General features: G+C 34.7%; 1 protein-coding gene across 1 annotated transcript in view; it reads right to left on the reverse strand.

Annotated features, from left to right (window-relative positions):
* The window catches only part of LOC102040355 (prolyl endopeptidase FAP), a 38,248-nt gene that overhangs the window by 17,579 nt on the left and 350 nt on the right, over positions 1 to 20,319 (reverse strand). Inside the window, exons 2-17 of the mRNA XM_005415819.2 lie at positions 20,168 to 20,252; positions 14,780 to 14,875; positions 12,816 to 12,910; positions 12,634 to 12,708; positions 12,391 to 12,443; positions 11,363 to 11,435; positions 10,645 to 10,765; positions 9,995 to 10,149; positions 8,785 to 8,888; positions 8,314 to 8,449; positions 5,430 to 5,474; positions 3,659 to 3,763; positions 3,503 to 3,573; positions 2,850 to 2,903; positions 2,378 to 2,502; positions 1,137 to 1,184 (exon numbers count right to left, since the gene is read on the reverse strand). Of these exons, the coding sequence (XP_005415876.1) occupies positions 1,137 to 1,184; positions 2,378 to 2,502; positions 2,850 to 2,903; positions 3,503 to 3,573; positions 3,659 to 3,763; positions 5,430 to 5,474; positions 8,314 to 8,449; positions 8,785 to 8,888; positions 9,995 to 10,149; positions 10,645 to 10,765; positions 11,363 to 11,435; positions 12,391 to 12,443; positions 12,634 to 12,708; positions 12,816 to 12,910; positions 14,780 to 14,875; positions 20,168 to 20,252 (1,441 nt within the window). The remainder of the gene's footprint in view (positions 1 to 1,136; positions 1,185 to 2,377; positions 2,503 to 2,849; positions 2,904 to 3,502; positions 3,574 to 3,658; positions 3,764 to 5,429; positions 5,475 to 8,313; positions 8,450 to 8,784; positions 8,889 to 9,994; positions 10,150 to 10,644; positions 10,766 to 11,362; positions 11,436 to 12,390; positions 12,444 to 12,633; positions 12,709 to 12,815; positions 12,911 to 14,779; positions 14,876 to 20,167; positions 20,253 to 20,319) is intronic.

Consider the following 20,319-nt stretch of genomic DNA (forward strand, 5'->3'; position numbering starts at 1 on the left):
AGCCCACAGTGCCGTAAGTGCAATACACATGTTAACCTATCTTTTCCATTTGCAAAAATTTTTAAGTGATTATATAATAAGATGTACCAACTGCTACTGGAGTCTAAATAATATGATGTTGCAATTCACTGACTTCTACATGAATCACCACAGATTAAGTTAGTTTAACAATATTGCAGCATTTGTCTTCCTTACGTTTTTGCGTGTCTTTTGGTCTGACAACACTCAGTTAACAGTGGGTTATCAACGCCGGATGAACTGTAAGGACCATTCCAGCTACCAGCCCATTTCCACTGATTGTTGGGGAAGGACGGGAATGCTACATCTCTGAAGTTTATACAGAACCATGCTAGTTTTCATAACATTCCAGGAACTTAAGGCTTAAAGTCAGAGAAGAACTTTTAGGGAAAAAAAACGAGGGACAGAAAGAGAAGATTCACTGCAGAACAATTAATATTTTCATAGTTAGAAAGTCCCTGCTTGGCTTGGTTGCAAACAGTCTTCACTAACAGGCTACTTAAAGAATAAGGGCTCTGAATGTTTCTTGCTGAAGATTACACTTTGTATCACTAATTACACCTTGTCTAAAGCAGTTATTTGACCTGATCATCTGAAAGAGCTTCTGCTCTTCTCTGACATCTCTACTGATGGTTGAAGAAGTCATTGATCCAAATTCTAATTAGTACAGCATAACAGGTCAAAGTGTAAACTCTAAATGGTACGCTATTGTCTTTTGTTTAAGGTAGTGTTGCCTCGTGAAAAAGAAAGTCTTGTGCTCATCCAAATGTGAAAAGGAATATTCTGGAAATCACAGGAATGTTTTCTACAAAGTTTGAATCAAAATTTGGTAGACAAAGAGTTGTCCATGTTCATTTTATCTATACTATGTAAACAAGAAAAACAGCAGGATGCTATGAAAGTGCTGGACTCAGGAGTTGAGATAAATGCATCAGTGTGTTCATTCCCATTTGGGTTTTACTCATGAACATATCTAGAAAGACACTAGTTATTTTAATACCAAACAAGATGAAAGGCTTCTTGATACAATCCTAAGTATTGTACTAGAAGACCTTGATCTGGATTAGAGGTAAAGGAGTAAACCAATTGCTCAGAAATAGGCAGAACACTTGCGGTACCTCTATCACCACGGTTCTCAAAAAGAGTAGAAATGGGAATCCCAGGACCTGTTGTAAGAATGATAAAAAGTCAGTTTACAGTTTGAAGCTGGAATTTGGTGATGCACTGTGTATTACATTAACATTGATAACTGACAGGAGCTAAAGAGCTCAAAGCTGATGCAAAAATCTGAATCTTCTCTGCTGTATAAGTCACTATCCCTGCTACAATACATAAGGTACTGTGTGTACAAAGACTTGGCATTGCTCAGCAAACTTAATAGAAGCAACTTTAAATCTACTAACGCTTCCTCCCTAGAGATGGAGTGACATCCAGTTAATACCTGGGATGTGATTACATAAGGTGAATGCAAAACTAACAATGTGAAACATTCTTCCGAGAACACATCACATCGGATTTGTGAAGGTGAGTGCCTTTCACATGGTGATGACCTTACTGACTATTTTGTGCAAGAATGATTGAAAGGTGTTGTTATTTGCTACATTTGGTTCTCTCCTCAACAGAAGTTCTAAGAAACTTTTCAGCTGATCAGTCGGTGCAGAATCACAAGAAGAGTAAACTTTATAAGAAGTACACAAAAGGAAAACCTTGGATCCTTTTCCTCTTTTTTTAGATTGTGATGTCACTGTTTTTTGAGTACAGCAGTGGATGAAACCTCAGATCACTGAAATCACCTAATCTATTACAAAAGAGCTAAGACTTGCTTTAATACTTGTGTCTTGCAAGCGGATTCAATAATCACATATCTTGAACTGAATTTTTTTAAGATAATTTATTAAAAATGTCCTCAGGTGCTAAACAGCCAACATTTATGGCTGACACATGTCTTTATTTCAGTTGGGAAACAAAGTAAAGTAGTTCCTCACTGCTAACTTTGATCACATAAACTGGAAAACAGTATATGTTTCTAAATCCTGCTCTGGCTGCTGCAAGAAAAAACATGGCTTTCATGAGCTGGATTAAAATCTGTTTTGTGACATGAAGGACATTCACAAATTCATTTTAAATTCTCAAAATCCCAAGCTTTTTTTTTGAAAAAGTAAAAAAAATCCTGAATATATCTGTATTTACTGAAACATCACAACATTTTTGAACATGGAAAGTCTCTTTCTGAAAATCTTTCCTGGTTATTGTGAAATTTCTGTGAGTCATACAAAAATCCTTTGGGATAATCAGCATTAACTACAGTGCTGATAAATTCTAAAGAACAACAATATGTTTAGTCCCATGCCATACATACCATAACAGATCAAGGCATAATATTTTGAATGTTCACTGAATCTTGCTGTATAATACTGACATCTCTCTTTCCTTAAATTGCAAGTAATGCATTGTTTTCTCATAGGTTTACTTCCAATGCTGATTCTAAGAGAAAAATCAAACAAAACAATCATTATTTTGCTAAAATTAACTTTATATTTGTCTCATATTCTTGGATGCAGGCCCTGTACTTTCAGAACAGTTAATTTAAAAATAAATGCTTGGTTTTTTTATCAATTTTCCCCCAAGAGTATATTTAAATGTTAGATGGCATTTCTCTCCATTGTCAGATAGAATCTGAGATTAAGATTTAGTTAAAATAGCTTGTGAAATTACACATTAAACATCTTGAAACGAAATTGTTTTATTGACAAATGAAATTATTTTATTGACAAGTCCAGAGACATCTTCTATTAACCTACTATCATTAGGATAATGTTGATAAAACTTACTTGTAAATATTCCTTCTTCCAGGATAGCCTTCAAATTCATTGCTTGAATAAAAACTGCAAATTCATTTATATGTTAATAAATAATCCATAAAGTGATGACCTATGAATGAGCATCAAGATGAAAAGCTGTCTTGGAAGTTAATTAAGACTTTTTGAGATTTCTGCATGCGATGGAAGAATAGTTAAGCTTATATACCTTTCATCTTAATAAATCTTTGCTCAGACTATGATTAGGTGACACATAAGCCATATAAATAGGAGTTCTATCTTAATTCTCATGAGCTAATCTCTCTAATTATTTAATCTGCCTCTATCTATACAGCAAGCTGAATGAGAGATCATAAAAAGACAAGTAACTGCAAATTGTGTGAGGGTTAGCCACATGATTAAATTAAGTGTTTTTAAATAAGCCTCTCTAAGATGGGTGATAAAAATAAATAGAAAATTGAGGGCCATTTGCAAAGAATCTTTCATAAGTAAATAATTTTTACAAACCCATGCAGTACCTTAGCATACAAATTTGTTGTGGATGCATTCAGAGAAAAAACAAATTACACCTAATTATAATCTGACAAGTTAACAAACAGCGTTCAAATGATTAAGTGTTGCTTTTACTGACAACACTCCCAACCTTTTTACTTCACGACACTTACATTGCATCATTTGTTACTCTGAAAATGTATATTGCCTCCCATTCTCCACTTGTAACTTGGATTGCATTCTCCTGTGTAGGGAGACATTTAAGTTACTGAATATTGTAGAATTCCTTCAGGACAGTAGATCAATGTAGAACACTTGCCTTGACTTACCACAGAGCCATTGATGTAATGAATATGCTTATAACCATTTTTGTCACTAAAAATTTTGTAGTATGAACTGCTGTCTGATGTAAAATACGGTGCAGAAACAAAGAACTGAAACAGCAGAAGAAAAACAGTAGATGAGACATAAGACTGTCCAAACTGTTTAGCAGATTATACCTCTCATTACTAAAAGTAACAAGACCATTTAATCAGTTCAAACAGGAAAAACTATTTTGCACAGGTTTGTACCTGTGATATTCAATCTCCCTGTGATCACGTTACAATTTCTTTCATTTAGGATTTCTTAAATCTAGAATATAGATACCTCAAGAACACCACAAATATGAGCTCTCTACTTGTAAGTGGAATAATTTGTATATTCTCAATGACCTTTCTTTAGTTATTTAAAGACAGGCAGAAATTATTTTTAACAAGTAAGTTTCTGAATAATGCTAATATTCATGCAAGGTGCCAGACTGAGTATTCTGTGGACCTCAGTTTGTCTGCTTCACTGAGCAAGCACAGCATCAAAGAAATGGATATCTGAAGCTTCCCATACTATTCCACTAATTTTAAAGAACAGATTATTCCAGATAAGATCATTCAACTTTTAATTCCTTTCAAAGAATCACATCTTTACTAAAATTGTCAGTCAAGGTTGAATTACTGCAACTCTAAGTTTTGTTTTCAAAACATAAAGATATGAAGATATAGGAATGACTTGCAAGCACTTCAAACATAGTCAAACATTCCTGAGTGAGTATACGTTTTGAATAATATTAACTCAAGCTCAACTAGGACTTGTGACCACAAGTTAAATTCTCCTGGAGACTGTATCTGTGATTCCTAATACTTGAAAGCCTATAAAGGCAAAGGCAGGGATTTATGCATGCGTGCAAACTCTTTAGCTCTAATAAAAATATGTCATCATAACCTTGAGTGAAGTGTCAAAAAAGAAAAAAGGACCAATTAAAATAACTAATTCTTGTAAATATACGATCTTCTCATTAAAACATCTCTTAAGGGACAGCGCACTGAAAATTGAATCACATTGTCAAGCCCGCTACAGGATATTCAGGCAGAGTGAGGTTCACACACTTAATTCTGTTAACTTCCCCTGCCTGAAAGTAAATATAAGCAACACTACATATTCACTGTTGGAATATAGTCTGTATGACTGTAAATACTGATCTCATGATCTTACAATTTCCTTGTAGGTTTGTTTTTACTGCAAGTTGCTGAAGGTATACAGTTGTCTAGGGTTACTGGGCAGAGAAAACATCTTTTGCTAAGAGGTAACTCCAAAGAAGTATCACCTGCCATTCTAAGGAGCATATCTTACCTTGAAGGTTCCCTCTTAGCTGAAGATGTGCAGCACCTGGCATTACAACTGTTCTGAGTGGACAGGTTTTATTCTTAAGATTCTACATAGCCCTTTCTATCCCTTGCCCTAGTGTCACCAGAGGAATTTTACATTACACTGCACTGTAAATCTACCTCTTTTCATTAATTTCCTCCCTTCATTAAATTCTGTCTCAACCAACTTTCCTGTCTAGTCAGTTGGCCAGGACAGAAATAGGTTTTAAAATTTAGAAAGCAGATAGCCAGATACTTCATCTAGCACAGCATTAAAAGCCTCAGTCCTACAGTGCAACAAGTCTAAGCAGTAGTGCTGTATGTCTCAGAAGGCTGCTTCATGTTTTAAAACACTGATGGCAAGATGCAGGAAGCTGTAGCTTGTAACTGAATTAAAATAGAGTACAACAAGAAAACCTACTCCGCCTGCCCATCCTGTTTGACTCTCTTCTATGTGCTGTTGATTCTGAAAAACAAAAGCAACATTACACTCTTTAAGAAGATTGAGTTTAAGGAGATTGAAAATCTTCAAATAAATCAGTAGCTGCCTATAAAAGGGAACTTCAGAATATTTGCTATGAAGGTTCAGGGAGTTGGAGGTTGTCTAAGTAAATAATATTGCTGTATTAAGGTCATTATGTTAATTAAACTATTGTTTTTAACAGCTGACATCAGACATAAATAAAATTTAAAGCAATTATGCAACTTTTTCACTGGAAACAAGAATGAACAACTACTTAATCTCATTAATTTTTTGGCAAAAACCCAAGTAAAATAGTATCAGGATATTAATACTAAAAATTCAGTTTATAATTTCAGATTGTTTATATTTTCCTTGATTTCAGAGTTGAGATGTTGATTTAGAGCAGTGGTGATGTGACTATTAGGCATTCTGAGACCATGAATATAAATTTAGAACATCTTAACTCCTTGTTCTTAGAGCTGATTTGGAAACAGACTTATACTGAGCATGAATGATGCAGCTAAAGGTGCTTTTATATTTGTACTTATGTTTTGTTTGTAAAGTTTCTAGGGATATACTTAAAAATCTGCATTCAATCAATGTATTTCTTTTTTTATCTCGCAAATTTTTCTCTATACTGTTCATTCAATACAGAATTTCTTCACAGTTTGAAACAAATTTAACGAATTTACTTTTTAAGGAAGATGATTTGTATTTCTTATCCTCAACATAATCTCACTACTATTTAAAATCATGTGTTCTCCCTTCTAATTCAATCCCCACGAAGTAACTTGAGGAAAAGTTGCAGGTCCTTGTCCCTTAGAAGACTAGCACTTTGCAAGGGTTCCACTGAACTACTAACTGAAAAGATAGATTTTATTTCTTTTTAAGATAATAAAAATGGGATGTATTGTTTTATATCTGCATCCTAACATTATTTTCCTTTCTTTAAACTAAAACTCAGATCTTGATGACATAGTACATTAGGGATATACTTAAATTCTCTCATTTGAGTAGCCCCTATTTCACAAAGACATGCCTACCTTTTACTCATATGAATAGTTCCACTGCTCATATTGGTTTTTGTGGTCTAGTCACATGAGAAAGAATTGAACATGTGAACATTTCTGATGACTCTATACTTTGGGAACATCTTGTAGATTATATTTTGTTATTATTTTCAGACACATAAAACATGTACAAGTTTATTGTACATTAGAGACTCAATGCGATCTGAATTCAACAAGAGAACTATTTTTGCCAAAGGAAATGTTCAGAGATATACTTTCTGATGGCAAATAGAGCTAATGCAGCAGTCCCATCTGTTCACACTCCTTCGATTGGCCATTTGTGCAAACTTTAATGTGATAAAAGCATTGTATCACTGTTTAAATATAGAATTATAGAAACGTCAGTAGTGACTCCATAAATAAGGTTTCATGGAGAAATGCAATTAAACAAGGATCATGAACAAAGTCCTGAAAGATGTTAATTGGTCTGGTCTGGTCTGGTTCCAGCAAAGCAATTAAGCACATGCTTAATTTTAAACACATAAACAGATCTACTGAAGTAAATAAAGCTGGCTATGTGCTAAAAGTTAAGCTTGTGTTAAAGTACTTCACTGGATTGTGGTAGAATCCTAGAAACCTTATATGTTTTTTCTTTCCATTAAAATATGTAATTATTAAAATACAGCTTACTTGCAGGCAAGGTAGAGATTCAGTGTTAATGAACCTATAAAATGGAACAATTACGTAGGAAATACAACAATTGCTGCATGAAACATGGCTTTTTCATACTAAATTACAGTATTTCTCTGTGGAATACTACTTCAATGACAATGTTTTTGAAGTAACAAGACCTTAAATTCCCTTTTAAATTTGCAACAGTTTTCATGTTAAAGAGGAGTAAAAATTATTTTCAACTTGAAAAGGCTGTGTCAATAAACTCTGAATTTATAATTTATCAGTTAAACAGAATGCTTTAATAAATATTCTTGCCTTTTATTTCCAATTAGTTCAAAGTTTCATCTAATGTTAGCTTCAATAGATGTTTTGTACCATGAACCCTAAGAACAAGAAAAGCCAAAAGCACCAATACTAGAAGACAACAAATGAGATCTCTGTACTAGAGTTACTGAAATTCAGGGTTGTCCTTCCTTCAGGAGCTATATAAATTTAGCTGTGTGTACAGTTTTCAGTTTTCAGGCTTTACAAAGCTCTGTTCTGTTCAACAGTCTTCTTTCCTAACTGACTAAAGTATAGAATGAAATACTGAAACCAAATGTAGTTACTGTTGCAATTAGCCCGAAGTTTTCAGATCCGAGTGTTTTTAAAAACTTGCCTACTGTCTAGAACTGTATGATTTGATAAAACAGAAGAATTTCTTCTTCCAGAAAACCTGCCTTACAATTAATGTGTATGTTCTTTCAAATAATCTAACATTAATCTAAAAGAACATGATTTAGTCAGACTTAGTATGGAATTTCAACATGGCATAATAAGATTTTCTTGAAAAAAAATACAGATCCTATACGGTTTCACTTTTGAAGATGCTAACACAAGAAGGAAATAAGCAACATTACTGAAAGCCTCTCAACAGCATTTTGGGTGGTTGATGTTTTTCTTTAGGTTGTTATTTAAATTTCACAAAGAAAAATGTGGTGCTTTTATTTCCTGGAGTAATTAGTATTTTTCAGCCCTCTTTCAGCAATTAAAATACTGAAAAAGGTATCACTACTAGTAAAATATTATTGTGATAAAACACTGAAAAATAAAATTATGGCAGGGATTAAAAAATTCTAATTTCAGTAATTTTAGATTTATATTTCCAACTTCATTACCTCTGGACAGTCCCAAGTATTTGAATGTTCTTTGAAGTCACAAATAGCTAAGACTGAAAAATTCTGTATTCTCTTCAGCCACTGCACACAGATTCGAGTATCTGTTACCCAAGTAAGCCAAGTAAAATAGTGATCACTAAAATATAAAAAAAAATTAAAAAGGGAGAAATGGCAGTTATTAAACAACAGGAATATAGAAGCATTGCTACAGATTGCATTCCCCACATTTCTCTCTGAAAAACAACAGCAAAGCTTTCACTACTTTAGGGCACTTTTTAATCCTCTGTTAACAATGTATCATATGGACAGCCAAAAGAAAAATGCAATATTTCTAATTAGCTTCTGATCCTTCTAGGGATTTAATATGGTAGTACACTGTCAGATAAAGTACAACTCAGAGGTTCAAGCGTTTAAAACAAACAGACAAAACCTTTTTTTAACCAAGAAAAGACATATTTGAGGGCACACTACCTGGATGCTATGATTGCAGGAGCTGGCACCTCCTTAGGACCAAATGCTTCAGAGTTAATAGTGTCTACAATAAACACTTTAACAGTAGGATTTTTAGCTCCAGCCTTCAAAGAAAATGTTTTAGGTTATTAAAACCAGGCTCTGAATAATTCAGATTGAGGAAAATCAAAACACTTTTTGCAGGAAAGTAGACAGGTAACAAAATATTAATTCAGTTGAGTATATAAGAGCAAATAGTTTTATAAGATCTAAAAGTGACACTGCAGCAGTAGTACATACTTAATTTTCTATCATTTATATTTCTATATATATAAAGAAGAAAACCTTTTAAACATTTGAGTTTAGTGCCTTTCTCTATAAAAAATGTGCCTGGTGGTAACGATTGTTCTGTTTGCAATGGGGGTCTTTGCAGCACACATTACATTGACTTCAGCATAAAACTCCAGTTTATTCACATGAGTGCAAGGGCTGTTTGACATCCCAACTGGGAAATGGTTGCTTAAACTGATGTCATGGTTGCTTCTTCACTGCATACATTATCAGTTTTTTAATTCTTCTCCATGTGTGGTCTAAACCATCCAGTTTTACTTTAGAACTGTGACCCAGCTGACAGGTGAGCAAATTCTTTAAATACATTAGCATGATCCCTTGCAATCATATGAACATGATAAGAGTCAGGAGAGCTTTCTAATGCATGCTGAAGAAATGCCAACCCAAAACCTTGTTGCCTTAGATCTCACACTTGAAAGCAATTAAAATCCAAAGCCCCTCCAGATCAAAAAGCACTATGAAGACTGCAAATAAAGTGAAGCCTTTATTTTAAAAAATATATATAAAAAACACCTTAGTCTCATAATTTATTTACTATAATGAAAAATAACAACTGCATCATTTACACACCAGAATAAGTAAACTGAATTGAAAAAATATTAAGTACTTTTGCACATGCTCTTTACTTACATGAGTAATTACATTTATTTCACTGATACTATATTTAAAATATATAAAATATAAAATATATTTTAATATTATATTTAAAATTTTGTATGTACCTACAGCTGTTCTGAGCTTAGACCAAGCTTGTTTTCTTTTATTTAAGTCACAACAAATTTAACCATGGTAATACTTACGGAAGTAAGGAGAGTTAATTTTCTCATTGTCATAACTAATTTCTCAACAGAAAGGAAGTCAAAAGAATGATAAAACATACCTTTGGGTAAGGGATGGTTATTTTTCTAGGATACTGGTCCTCACCAAAATATGAATATTCAATAACTGGTATGTCAGAATCATTAAATTGTACATATGCTAAATATCTTCCACTTGGAGACCACCACAGTGCATATTTTGTTGCTAGCATCTCCTCTGAGGGAAAAAAAAATTGTTTATAACTGTAATCTACCTTCCAATCTATTTTAGCATTCTACTCAGCACACATAAAGACAGTTACACTAAATAAATAACATCAAACATCTCCAAACATGCACACAGATCCCACTTAATCCACTTGGGATTTTCCTGTGTGCATGTTTTTTTTTTAAATTTTTTTTGATGCATTGAAGTGCCAAATTTTCACTGAAATTACAACTTTAAATCCCAATTCCCAGCCTCTGCCTTTGCATCAAAAAGAAGACAACTCTGTAGAGTTCTGATATAGTTTCAGTAACAAAGACTCAGGTTTTTGGTTATGTGTTACGAATACAAAATTCATACATTGTACAGTAAATACAATACGGAAAAGAAATAATCCTTAGGGCTGAAAAAAAAGTATCATCACAGACATTTTAAAATGGAATGTGAAAACCAGAACCAATCTAGACAAAGCATTTATCATGTTGCTGCCCTTCAAGATTTACTTACCTTCATAGACCCAGTCAGGAATCCCATTAAATATTTCATTCTGTTTTCCATCACTAGTTATTTTAACTGGTGCCTCTCTAGGACTTTGTTTCAAATAGATATTATTCTGATATACATATACCTAAAGACAAGAAAGTATTTTTAAGAGTACAGGCAATAACCGGATTAGAGCAAGGTCTTCTGCAGTCAATACTCCTACATTACACTAGCAAGACCTAATGAATACAAAATGGGAAATGGTACACTAATAGCCCTTGTAAATTCTGCAAGAGCTGGTACCTCAGCATATAAATTATACATTGCAGGCCAAATTCTGTGTTCAGTAAAAAATTCAGAACAGATTTTAAATACTGCATCTGTAAATCTCCATTTTAAATTCATTTATTACATCGAAAGGGAAACCAATTGGTTTTCAGGCCTTTAAACTGCACTGAATCTTATATCAAATTATGTTGGTCAATTCTGGATAAAGACTGGTGAGCACACTAAAACACATAATGTACCTGAGAACACGGATTAGTCTTCTCTTGAGACACAGACAGTAAAATCTGAACAAGTTAAAACTGTTTTCTGTGTCATTATTTCTCATAACCAAGATTAATAAACAGGCCTGTCAAAAATATGGGCTAATATAAAAAAAAACAACAAAAAACCAAAGATGAATGTCTTTAAGCCATACAAAGCAAATTCATTCTAGGACTTAATTATCTTTACTAACCAATTTGTGTCCAACGGGTGACCAGGATATATACTGAATTTTATGTGGAAGCTGATTTTCTGTTACAAAACCACTAAAAAAAGGAAAGAAGTTGAAATGGCTTTTTGTGCACAGTGCAAATGGATCATTATACTGTACATTAATAAAAAAGTCACAAAGTCATTTTCTAACTGCTTATTGTTTCTCGAGCAATGCACAATTAAGGCAGGCAGAGACATGCAGTTAACAGGATGGTGTGCACCAGTGCTGGCAAAGGCTTAAACTTACTCCTTTGAAAACCTATGCAACCAGCCTAAGGAGCCAGCCTTATCTGCTTCCAAAAGCTGCACAAGCACCTGCAGTCATTTGCTGCAGCTGCAGTTTGAGTTACAGTCTCAGCAGGTTATTGGGAAATGTGAACTCAGCACGCACTGAGGCAGGTGCGACAGCAGCACCTCCAGCATTGGGTGAGGATCCCAACTCCCATGCAGTGTCTCTCTACTCACAGCAGCTTGCAGCAGCTTCTTCCTGTCACCTTGAGCCAGCAGTTGCCCAAGAACGATGCGGCTCAATGCAGTCTCTGTTGCTCAGAACTAAGCACATCTGGTCACGCTGCTGCTTTCAGCATAAAAAGGGATTGCAGAGGCAGATGGCCTCCTTTGGATTTGGTTTGGGCAATCTTGGGAAAGAGACCAAATGCCATGGGACAAGCTATAGACTTTTGGGGAATGCAATGTTGGTTGTTACGAGAGTTTTAGGGAAGCTGAAGATTAGACCAATGATAAAAAGAATGAATTTGTAGAAGGGGATGGGGACAAAAGGGAATATTGAGCAGTGAAAGTTTTAGGGCATGAAATAGAAATCAATCCAGATGAAAAGAATGTATGATTTTTCCTAGAGAACATTTTTTTTTCTCGAGTAAACAGATTTAGGCAAAAGCAAAGCAAGTTGGTAGTCACATTACTACAGTTTTGGAGTGAATGCTTGCAAGCACATCACTACAGTCAGTTTATGCACCACAGCTCTCTATAAGAAATATCAAGCCTTACCCATTTATGAGATCATAAATGTGATATGATGCTGTATAAGAGTATCTCCACAGCTGCATAAATGAAGGAAGATAATATTACTAGCCTTGAAAAAGATAATCTAATTGCAAATAATCAGCTGTCTCTTCACAGTCTATCGCTTTCTCAAGAAAGTACCAAGAAACATTTATCTACAGTAAACGCAATTAACAAAATGCTACATAAAATTACACACTGCATTAAGAGGTATATTAAAATAATTACCTTTGAATAATTGCTTTCCAGAGCTATGAAATATTGGTCTGATGACATCACATAATTTGAAGCATTAACTTGTTTCTGAAAAATTAAGAAGTACATTATATTCTAGTCTTACTCACTTTTAAACTGTAACTTGAAATACAACTGCATTTTTCTGCCTTTTTATTAATGAGAAAGGTACATACCATTGTGCTGTTTGTCAGGATGGTGGTCCAGTAATTAATTTCAACATTGTAAAGGATAATATCATCCTCTGCAGACTGATGAAGATACTCATTATCTTCATAAACAAGATAAAATGTTTGTTACCTTCACAGAACATACTACACAACATATCTGCTTATCAACAAATTCACACTTCTTTCAAAGAATAAGTTTTAAGCAAATATCTTTGGGCATCTACATAAATATTTTCCTTCTATTGATGCTGAGGTACAGAGTTAGGAAGAAACTGTCTTCAGGGTTCTTGAGTACATTCTTGAGACTATACACTGCACAGAGGATCAACTATTTAACTTCACAAGTAAATGCCAGATTTTATTCTCATGTCTGATCAAGAATGCCAGTGACAGACCCATTAGAAAGTCAGTATCAAAATGTAAATGCTTTAAAGAAAAACACCTTTGCTTATCATTTTACCAGAACACTATCATTTGTATATTCTGCAGATAAAAGCAGTACCACACAACTGACACTGCATGATTCTGCCCTTACTCACAAGAGTCCTACAAAATAAGGGTGAGGGGGCTTCGTTGAAAATAGAATTTAACCCTGCCTTTGCTCAAGATCTGAGCTATAGTTTGGTAGAGAATAAAGATCAGAATTTTAGTTTCAGATTATTATTTTCACTGCTATAAACAGAGAGAATGAATTACATATTTGGTGTAGCTAGAAAACAAGACTAAAAGTTAAATAGGAGCCTGAAACATTGTGAAGATGTTTATTTTTAGGAAATTAGATCACCCTTGGATCTTCTGAGTACTCTTGTGTGATTTTTGTAACAGTATTTGTGTTTAAAATCATCCTTAGGATAAGATATACAATTTTGACTCCTTGTTTCAGAAGAGAAGCAGACATATGGAATGCTGTAGGCATGGCTATCTATGGAATCTATGGCATGACTTTTGTGTGAGTTTTGTGACTGTTAAAGGAAAGATAAGTTTAAGTGAGAAAGCTATAAAGAGAGAAGAATGTTAGGTTTAGGTGATATGCTGCCTACATTCTTCAGACATTCAGACAGAATTCTATTAAACAGTGACCTAATTTTTAAATCATGTAAGTGACATCTACATACTTCAAACTGCTCATCGTAAAATTGAACCACTCAATCAATGCCTCACTCATAAGGCTTTACTTCAGTTCTAAAACTGTGGGCTAAAACTAGCTTAGTGAGACTCCATGTGAATGGGCACTATGCTTGTTGCTACAGGCAGAGAACAGTGCTTGAGGCAGCACAGAGATGGGAGTAGCATGTGTGCTAGAATGTAACCAGGCTAGCTCCAGTCCCCCTGGGCTGTGCAATTCAATGGTAACAAGAGCAGCACTTCAGCCACACACAGACACATTCATATCAGTAGCGATCAACTTCATGTCTCCACCTTAAGGAACTTAGAAAGTCAGCTTTATTTTCTATGCAATATCCTGGAACTCAGGAATTTCAGCAGCGTCAGCACTTCCTTAAATGAAATTAGAACAGCTGGCCTCATTGCAGAGCCAGGTACTACTAAAAACAAAGAACAGGGCCTGTAAGACAGACTACCTCAATCATTACAAGTGGTAACTGAAAAAGTGCTGTGAAAAGCATGAAAAGGAGATTGCTTAAGGAATGACTGACACATTGACAAATTTCTTTCACTTGCTGCAGTGAATATGACAGTAAAAGAAATAAAACACTGAAGGCCTCTGTAAAATTATAGTTTATACTTGACTCAGACATGTCTGTTGAAACATCAAATACCTGGATTTTCTAGAATGACTGACAGAACAGTAAATTTCAACCATAAGTTTTGACTAACACATTGTTTAATTTCATAGTTAGCATTCATTCAAAGTAAAGCTGGAAGGAAAATACATTTCTCAGTCTGTGTAAACCAGTCTGGAAATACATATTAGAAAGGCTTATCTATGTTTGAGAAAAGGTTTTACTTACCTGACACCCAATATGGAAAAAATGTTTTATATTGGAAGTTTCCATTCAAATAATCCTCCAAGGTAAGAGCTCTAGGACCATCATCTGTGTTGACAACTAAGCATAAGACAAAAATTTTATGTTAATGGCAAGAGGGAAAAACTTTATTAGTCTGGGGTTTTGTTTTTCCTGCATTTAATGCCATGGAACAGTGAGGATACCATAGTCCTGGAGATACGCAAATCGTAGGTGCAGCAGAAAGGAAAGTTCCCTGTTGCTGTTCTGATAAGTTCCTTTAGTCTCTGAAAGACTCATCTTTGGGAATGCAAAATTAACTAGACAAACTAATTTATTTCAACCATTTATTAATGCAGACACATTTACCTGAAGACCCTGTGAGTCCAAATAAGCTTTTTCCACACAAAAGACAAATTAAAGGTTGCTTGAGTTTTTAATTCTTTTTTTTTTAAGCATGGGTTTCATGAACTTGAAGAGGGAACTATTTTAATCAGGACCTTCACACGTCCAGCAAACGGTCAAACAGCAGGATGCAAACCCTAACTTCCAAATTTTGTACATGCCTCATTAACCATTGTTAGAAGATAGCTTGCAAAATAATCACCATCCACATATATTTCTTAGTAGTCACATGACAAATTTCAATGAAGGAATGCAGATAAAAACAATGCTGAAAAGTAATGAATGAGTGAACCCAAACTTGAACTTTTTATTTAATGCTGCAAAAGAAAGTTGACAAAGATTCTTATACGAAGAGAGGTACTCAAATATTTGATTTCTAAGCAGGTCAGATAACTGTATTAAAATAATGCAAGTGGAGGCTGGTTTTCTGGATATTGTCTGGCTATATTTTTCCCCAAAGCTAAACAACTTAAGCTAGGGCAGATTGTAAAAGAAATCCAAGGTCAATCAGCTGGATAAGAAGAGGATTATGCTGCACAGTTCCTGTGTAGAACCTATGCAATTCACAAGAGTGAGAATAATCAAAATATTTAAACCTCAAAAGAAACATGAATTGTTCTGATAAAGGCCATTTTTTAAAGTTCAACAGCATAATGATGGCAGCTTTCAGGTCTTGGCATTCTGGATGCTATGCTTTCTCCTTTAAAATCCAAGAGATTTCTGCCAGGGTATTCAGAGGTAGTGGAGATGTCATACTGCAGCTTAGTAGATCTTTGCCACTTCCCCTGTTTGTTCCTTCAGAGCTCTCAGATGACAGTCAGATAATCAAGATGACTCGTTGCTCTCAGGTTTCATATCATGCTTCATCACTTACTCATTAGTTGCCCTCTCTGTTAAGATCACACTGACTTCCTGGGAAATGTTTCTTCATATTGCCTTCTATGGTGCTTTGTAATGTTAACACATATTTTCTTCTGCTAAGTGACTATTATTCACTGTAGAATACACATGTCAGGTTGACTGTTGACACAAGCCTTGTCTGCACTAATGCAGAAGAAAGCTGTCACAAGGAATAAAACTGAATGCCAATTCAGAGGTAAAAACCTGTCCCTATAAACTCTGAGCTAGCAATATATCCAGAAAATATCCCAAGAAGTTCAATAAGAAGTTAATCCCTCTTGCTAATACTATGACTGCATATTACAGATCTTTGATGCATTAATGATAAACATAGAAGATGGCAGACTTAAAAAAAAAGTTCAGAAGATAATTCCAAAGAATCCAGTTCTACTTATGTTGAATGATGATTACTTAGCACTATCTCTCAGTTAAAATTCTCTAAGTGAACAAGCTTATTAGCAAAAGAAATCAAGATCTATTTCCAAGGTTGTTTGTATAGAAAGCTTAAAATTTGCAGTCCTTTTTGATACCTTAATCTGGTAAAATTACCTGGTTTCGTCTCTCATCTTAAGAGACAAGCAGTATCGCAAACTTCCATCACTGGTCTAATTTTCACAGCTCTAATTCAAACCTTCCCTGTGATAGCTATTTCACCCTTACATGCTTAATACTCCATGAGGATTTATTATGACTGCTGATTTTCAAAATGTGCCCACTAAGATCTGAACTTCTACCACTGTACTGCCAAAAAATTTGAAAACAACTATTTCTCACTTGAGTACTTACAATTTTGAATGCTTGTTTTTAGGTAACAGCTTTGTTTGTATTACCAGGATTATTCAGTTTCAAAGACTGGATATGGGTAAACCAACACCACCCTTTATATCCCAAAGCTCTCCTGGCTTATGGCTTATTCCACATGTTCTAATGTGCATCCTTATAAATTGTGACTAGTCTTGCCAAATTACAGTAAGCATACACAATAATCAGAAGGTATTGTTGTTTCTGTATATGGTTATTTTTATATGTATATATCTATGCATTTTATATGTATTTAACATATATGTATTTATATAAGTATTTTATTTAGCATCCACTGCTAAACATCAAGTAGACGACATGACAAAGGAAAACTGGTTAGCACAGTATTATTGTCTGCTTCTGGACTAGAATTTCCATTCTCATCTCTGTGGGCTGATGCTGAATAGCCGAAGCACAAGCTCCTCCAACATGAGGAAAAACAAAATGCAATTTAGCACTAGAAATTAATTCCAATACTCCTGACCCTGCTCCAAAACTTTGGTCACACTCAGCATCAACTCACATCAACTGAACCTGCTTTTCCACTTTTGGATTTGGCTGAGGTGCTGCAGAGAACACAACCTCTTCATAAGAAACCGGCTGCTCACCACTTTGTGGCTGAGCAGTAAGCTCTATGACCTCACCTGTGAAATCAGAGAAACAGGGATTGGGCCTCAGGCCTAGGCCAAGAGTACACAGGGAACAGAAACTTTGACAGATGTGACTTTGGACATTCATTAAAAATAGCAGAACAGATTAATTCAAAGCCTAAGCAATACATACAGTGAACTGTAACTCTGCCTGTGGTTCCACTATTGCTTCTCAACTGCAGACAGGTATTTTCTTTCTTTATGCTGCAGAAGAAGAGGACTAGGTACACCAGTATACAAGTGAAAAGCTCCTTTCTGAACCATTTGGAGTTGCAGTATCATAGCTGGGTTATCACTGTCAGGTAAATCCCACCACATATTCCTAACTCAAAGATGTGTCAAAAAACAGTCAGTGATTTCTTAGGCATGGATGCTATTTGCTACACTGATATTGCCCACCTTGCTCTTCTGAGCCCTACAGAAATTGTATAATACTTGCAGTTGCAAGTATTTGCCTCTTAATATCCTCTCAAAAAATTATTTTCCTGTTAACTTTTGAGAATTTTTTGACATTTTTATAGACTTGCATGTGTAAATCAAAACCACCTACCACATTTTGAGAAGTCTGAAGAACATGAAATGACTAGAAACTTAGCAGGCAAAACCAGAACTAAATGCTCCTTCCATTTTTCTTTGCAGATTTCTTAAGCAGAAATTTCTTTGGTCTGTGTCTATACATTTCTCATATGCAATTAATTATCTTTCTAGATTGCCACATCCTCTCAGTTGAGCAGTGGTAAAGCCAGAATGTACAAACAACATTCCAGCTGTGTAGCCATTTCCTGTCTGTCTCCAGCTTGAAAAATTTGTAACTGCAAAATTAATTTATATTTCTTCTATTTACAACTGATCAGTAGACTAAGAATTCAAAATGTTTAAGGCATTTGAATAGGTAACTGCAGCACTTGCAGCTCCACCTGAGAATAAGAAGCCATAATCTGACACATCCAACATAATTGTTCAACATATGTGTTGGACATAACTGTGTGTTTGTCAATTGTCTAAAATGCTGCTCCAAAAGCATCCTGTGAAGTAAGATAACTTCTTTATCATCCTACTGGATCTAAATATGATGTTTGGTATGACTGGTGATTGGTATGACTAGTGTCACTATTCCAAGAGACACTACAAGAGTTCTTCATAATTGCTGAGGTACTGAAGAGGCCAGAGAGCTGTATTTGACAACAAAAAACACACATTCATTTTTTTCCTACAGTACCTTACATCATCTTTATCAACTTCTTCAGGCTGCCAAACTGATCCTTGGTCTCCAACCTCTTTGTTCCCTAGCTACTATTTTTTAAATTTAAATATCATAAAAATATTCTGCCTTCCCTGTCATAAAATGCAGATCTGATGGGAGTAAGTCTGACTTGATACCATGCACTTACCTTGCAGTGAAAGCTCAGATTTGACCAGGCTTAGCTAGACAAAAAATCTGGCACCCCACTATTGACAGTAAAAGTCAAACCTGTCACTCTGAGGTGCTATCTCTTCCAGCACTGCATAATATATATGCATATCTATATCTATCTATAGATATATATAACTGATATACATCTAGCCTCACATTAAAATGCTGCATAACAAAATCATCCCTAACTGCTTCAGAAACCTTCAACCCTTCTCTCAACAGCCCAGGATAAACATTAGTCACAGTAATATCAGATTCAAAAGAGATTTCACCTTTCACAACACCTGCATATTAACTGCAGGACTTAACTTTTACAAGACTTAAGCAGATGGTTGATTTTATAACATTTAGTTGTAAATACAAAACTGTTTCTCCATCTCAGTCCCCCTGCCCACACACATAAAGAAGAATAACAGAAAAAATGTCCTTTAAATAGATAGTGTTGCTGGAATATAAGCCTTTTATTAATATTTTAATTATTTCAGAGGCATTAAAGTAATCTGCTATAGTGATAAGGTCATGTAAATACTTCTATTGCAATTACTATCTTGTCAGAGAAAAAAATAACCACAAGTCACTGCCACTCATGTTCAAAATTTCAAAACTCATTTCAAGCTTCACCAGAGCACTCAGCAGACCACACTGGGTTGATTTACCTACAGCTGGCATTATAATAGTAGAGCAAACTATCCATCCCTATTTTATACAATGCTGACTTTAATTTTCAAATGCAAGCTTGAATATATTCACAAGTAATTCATCATACCCTATCCACAAAAAAAAAAAAAAAAGAAGTTTAACTTGTAATTGGATACAGAACTTCTGTAACTATTACACAAGCATTTAAAATCAAATGCAAGTTCACCAAGCTAATGAAAATTACTAGCAGTTTGGGAAAGTCTCCTAACCCCTAAAACAGAAAAATAATATGGGAAGATCTGAGAGTTATTTTTGCAGCGGTGACTAAGAACATTATATATCATGCACAATGAAGTGAATTCAGGTGCTTTTCACTTCAAGGAGTTCCTTGTTTCAACATCTGCTGGCATTTCAATTCTACCTTCAGGATATTTCAGCTGTCAGTACATTTCTGTAAAGTGATAAAGCCATAACAATTCTGACATGATAATCCTAAACATGATTTGATCAACTTTTGTGAACTTTAGAAGCCACAATAGCCAAAGATACTGCATTTTACACTACATTAGATTAGAAATACCTTACCTCTTGATGGTAGCAGTATAATACACATAAGTAATAAGGAAAGCAAAAGGCATATAACCACACCAAATATGATTTTTAGCCGGGTCTGCAGAAAAGAAACAAACAATAATTACATTTTTAATATTGTGTGAAGTTTGTTTCCATGGCTGGTA

The sequence above is a fragment of the Geospiza fortis genome, unplaced genomic scaffold, assembly GCF_000277835.1.
Source record: "Geospiza fortis unplaced genomic scaffold, GeoFor_1.0 scaffold112, whole genome shotgun sequence".
Classification (NCBI taxonomy): Eukaryota; Metazoa; Chordata; class Aves; order Passeriformes; family Thraupidae; genus Geospiza; species Geospiza fortis.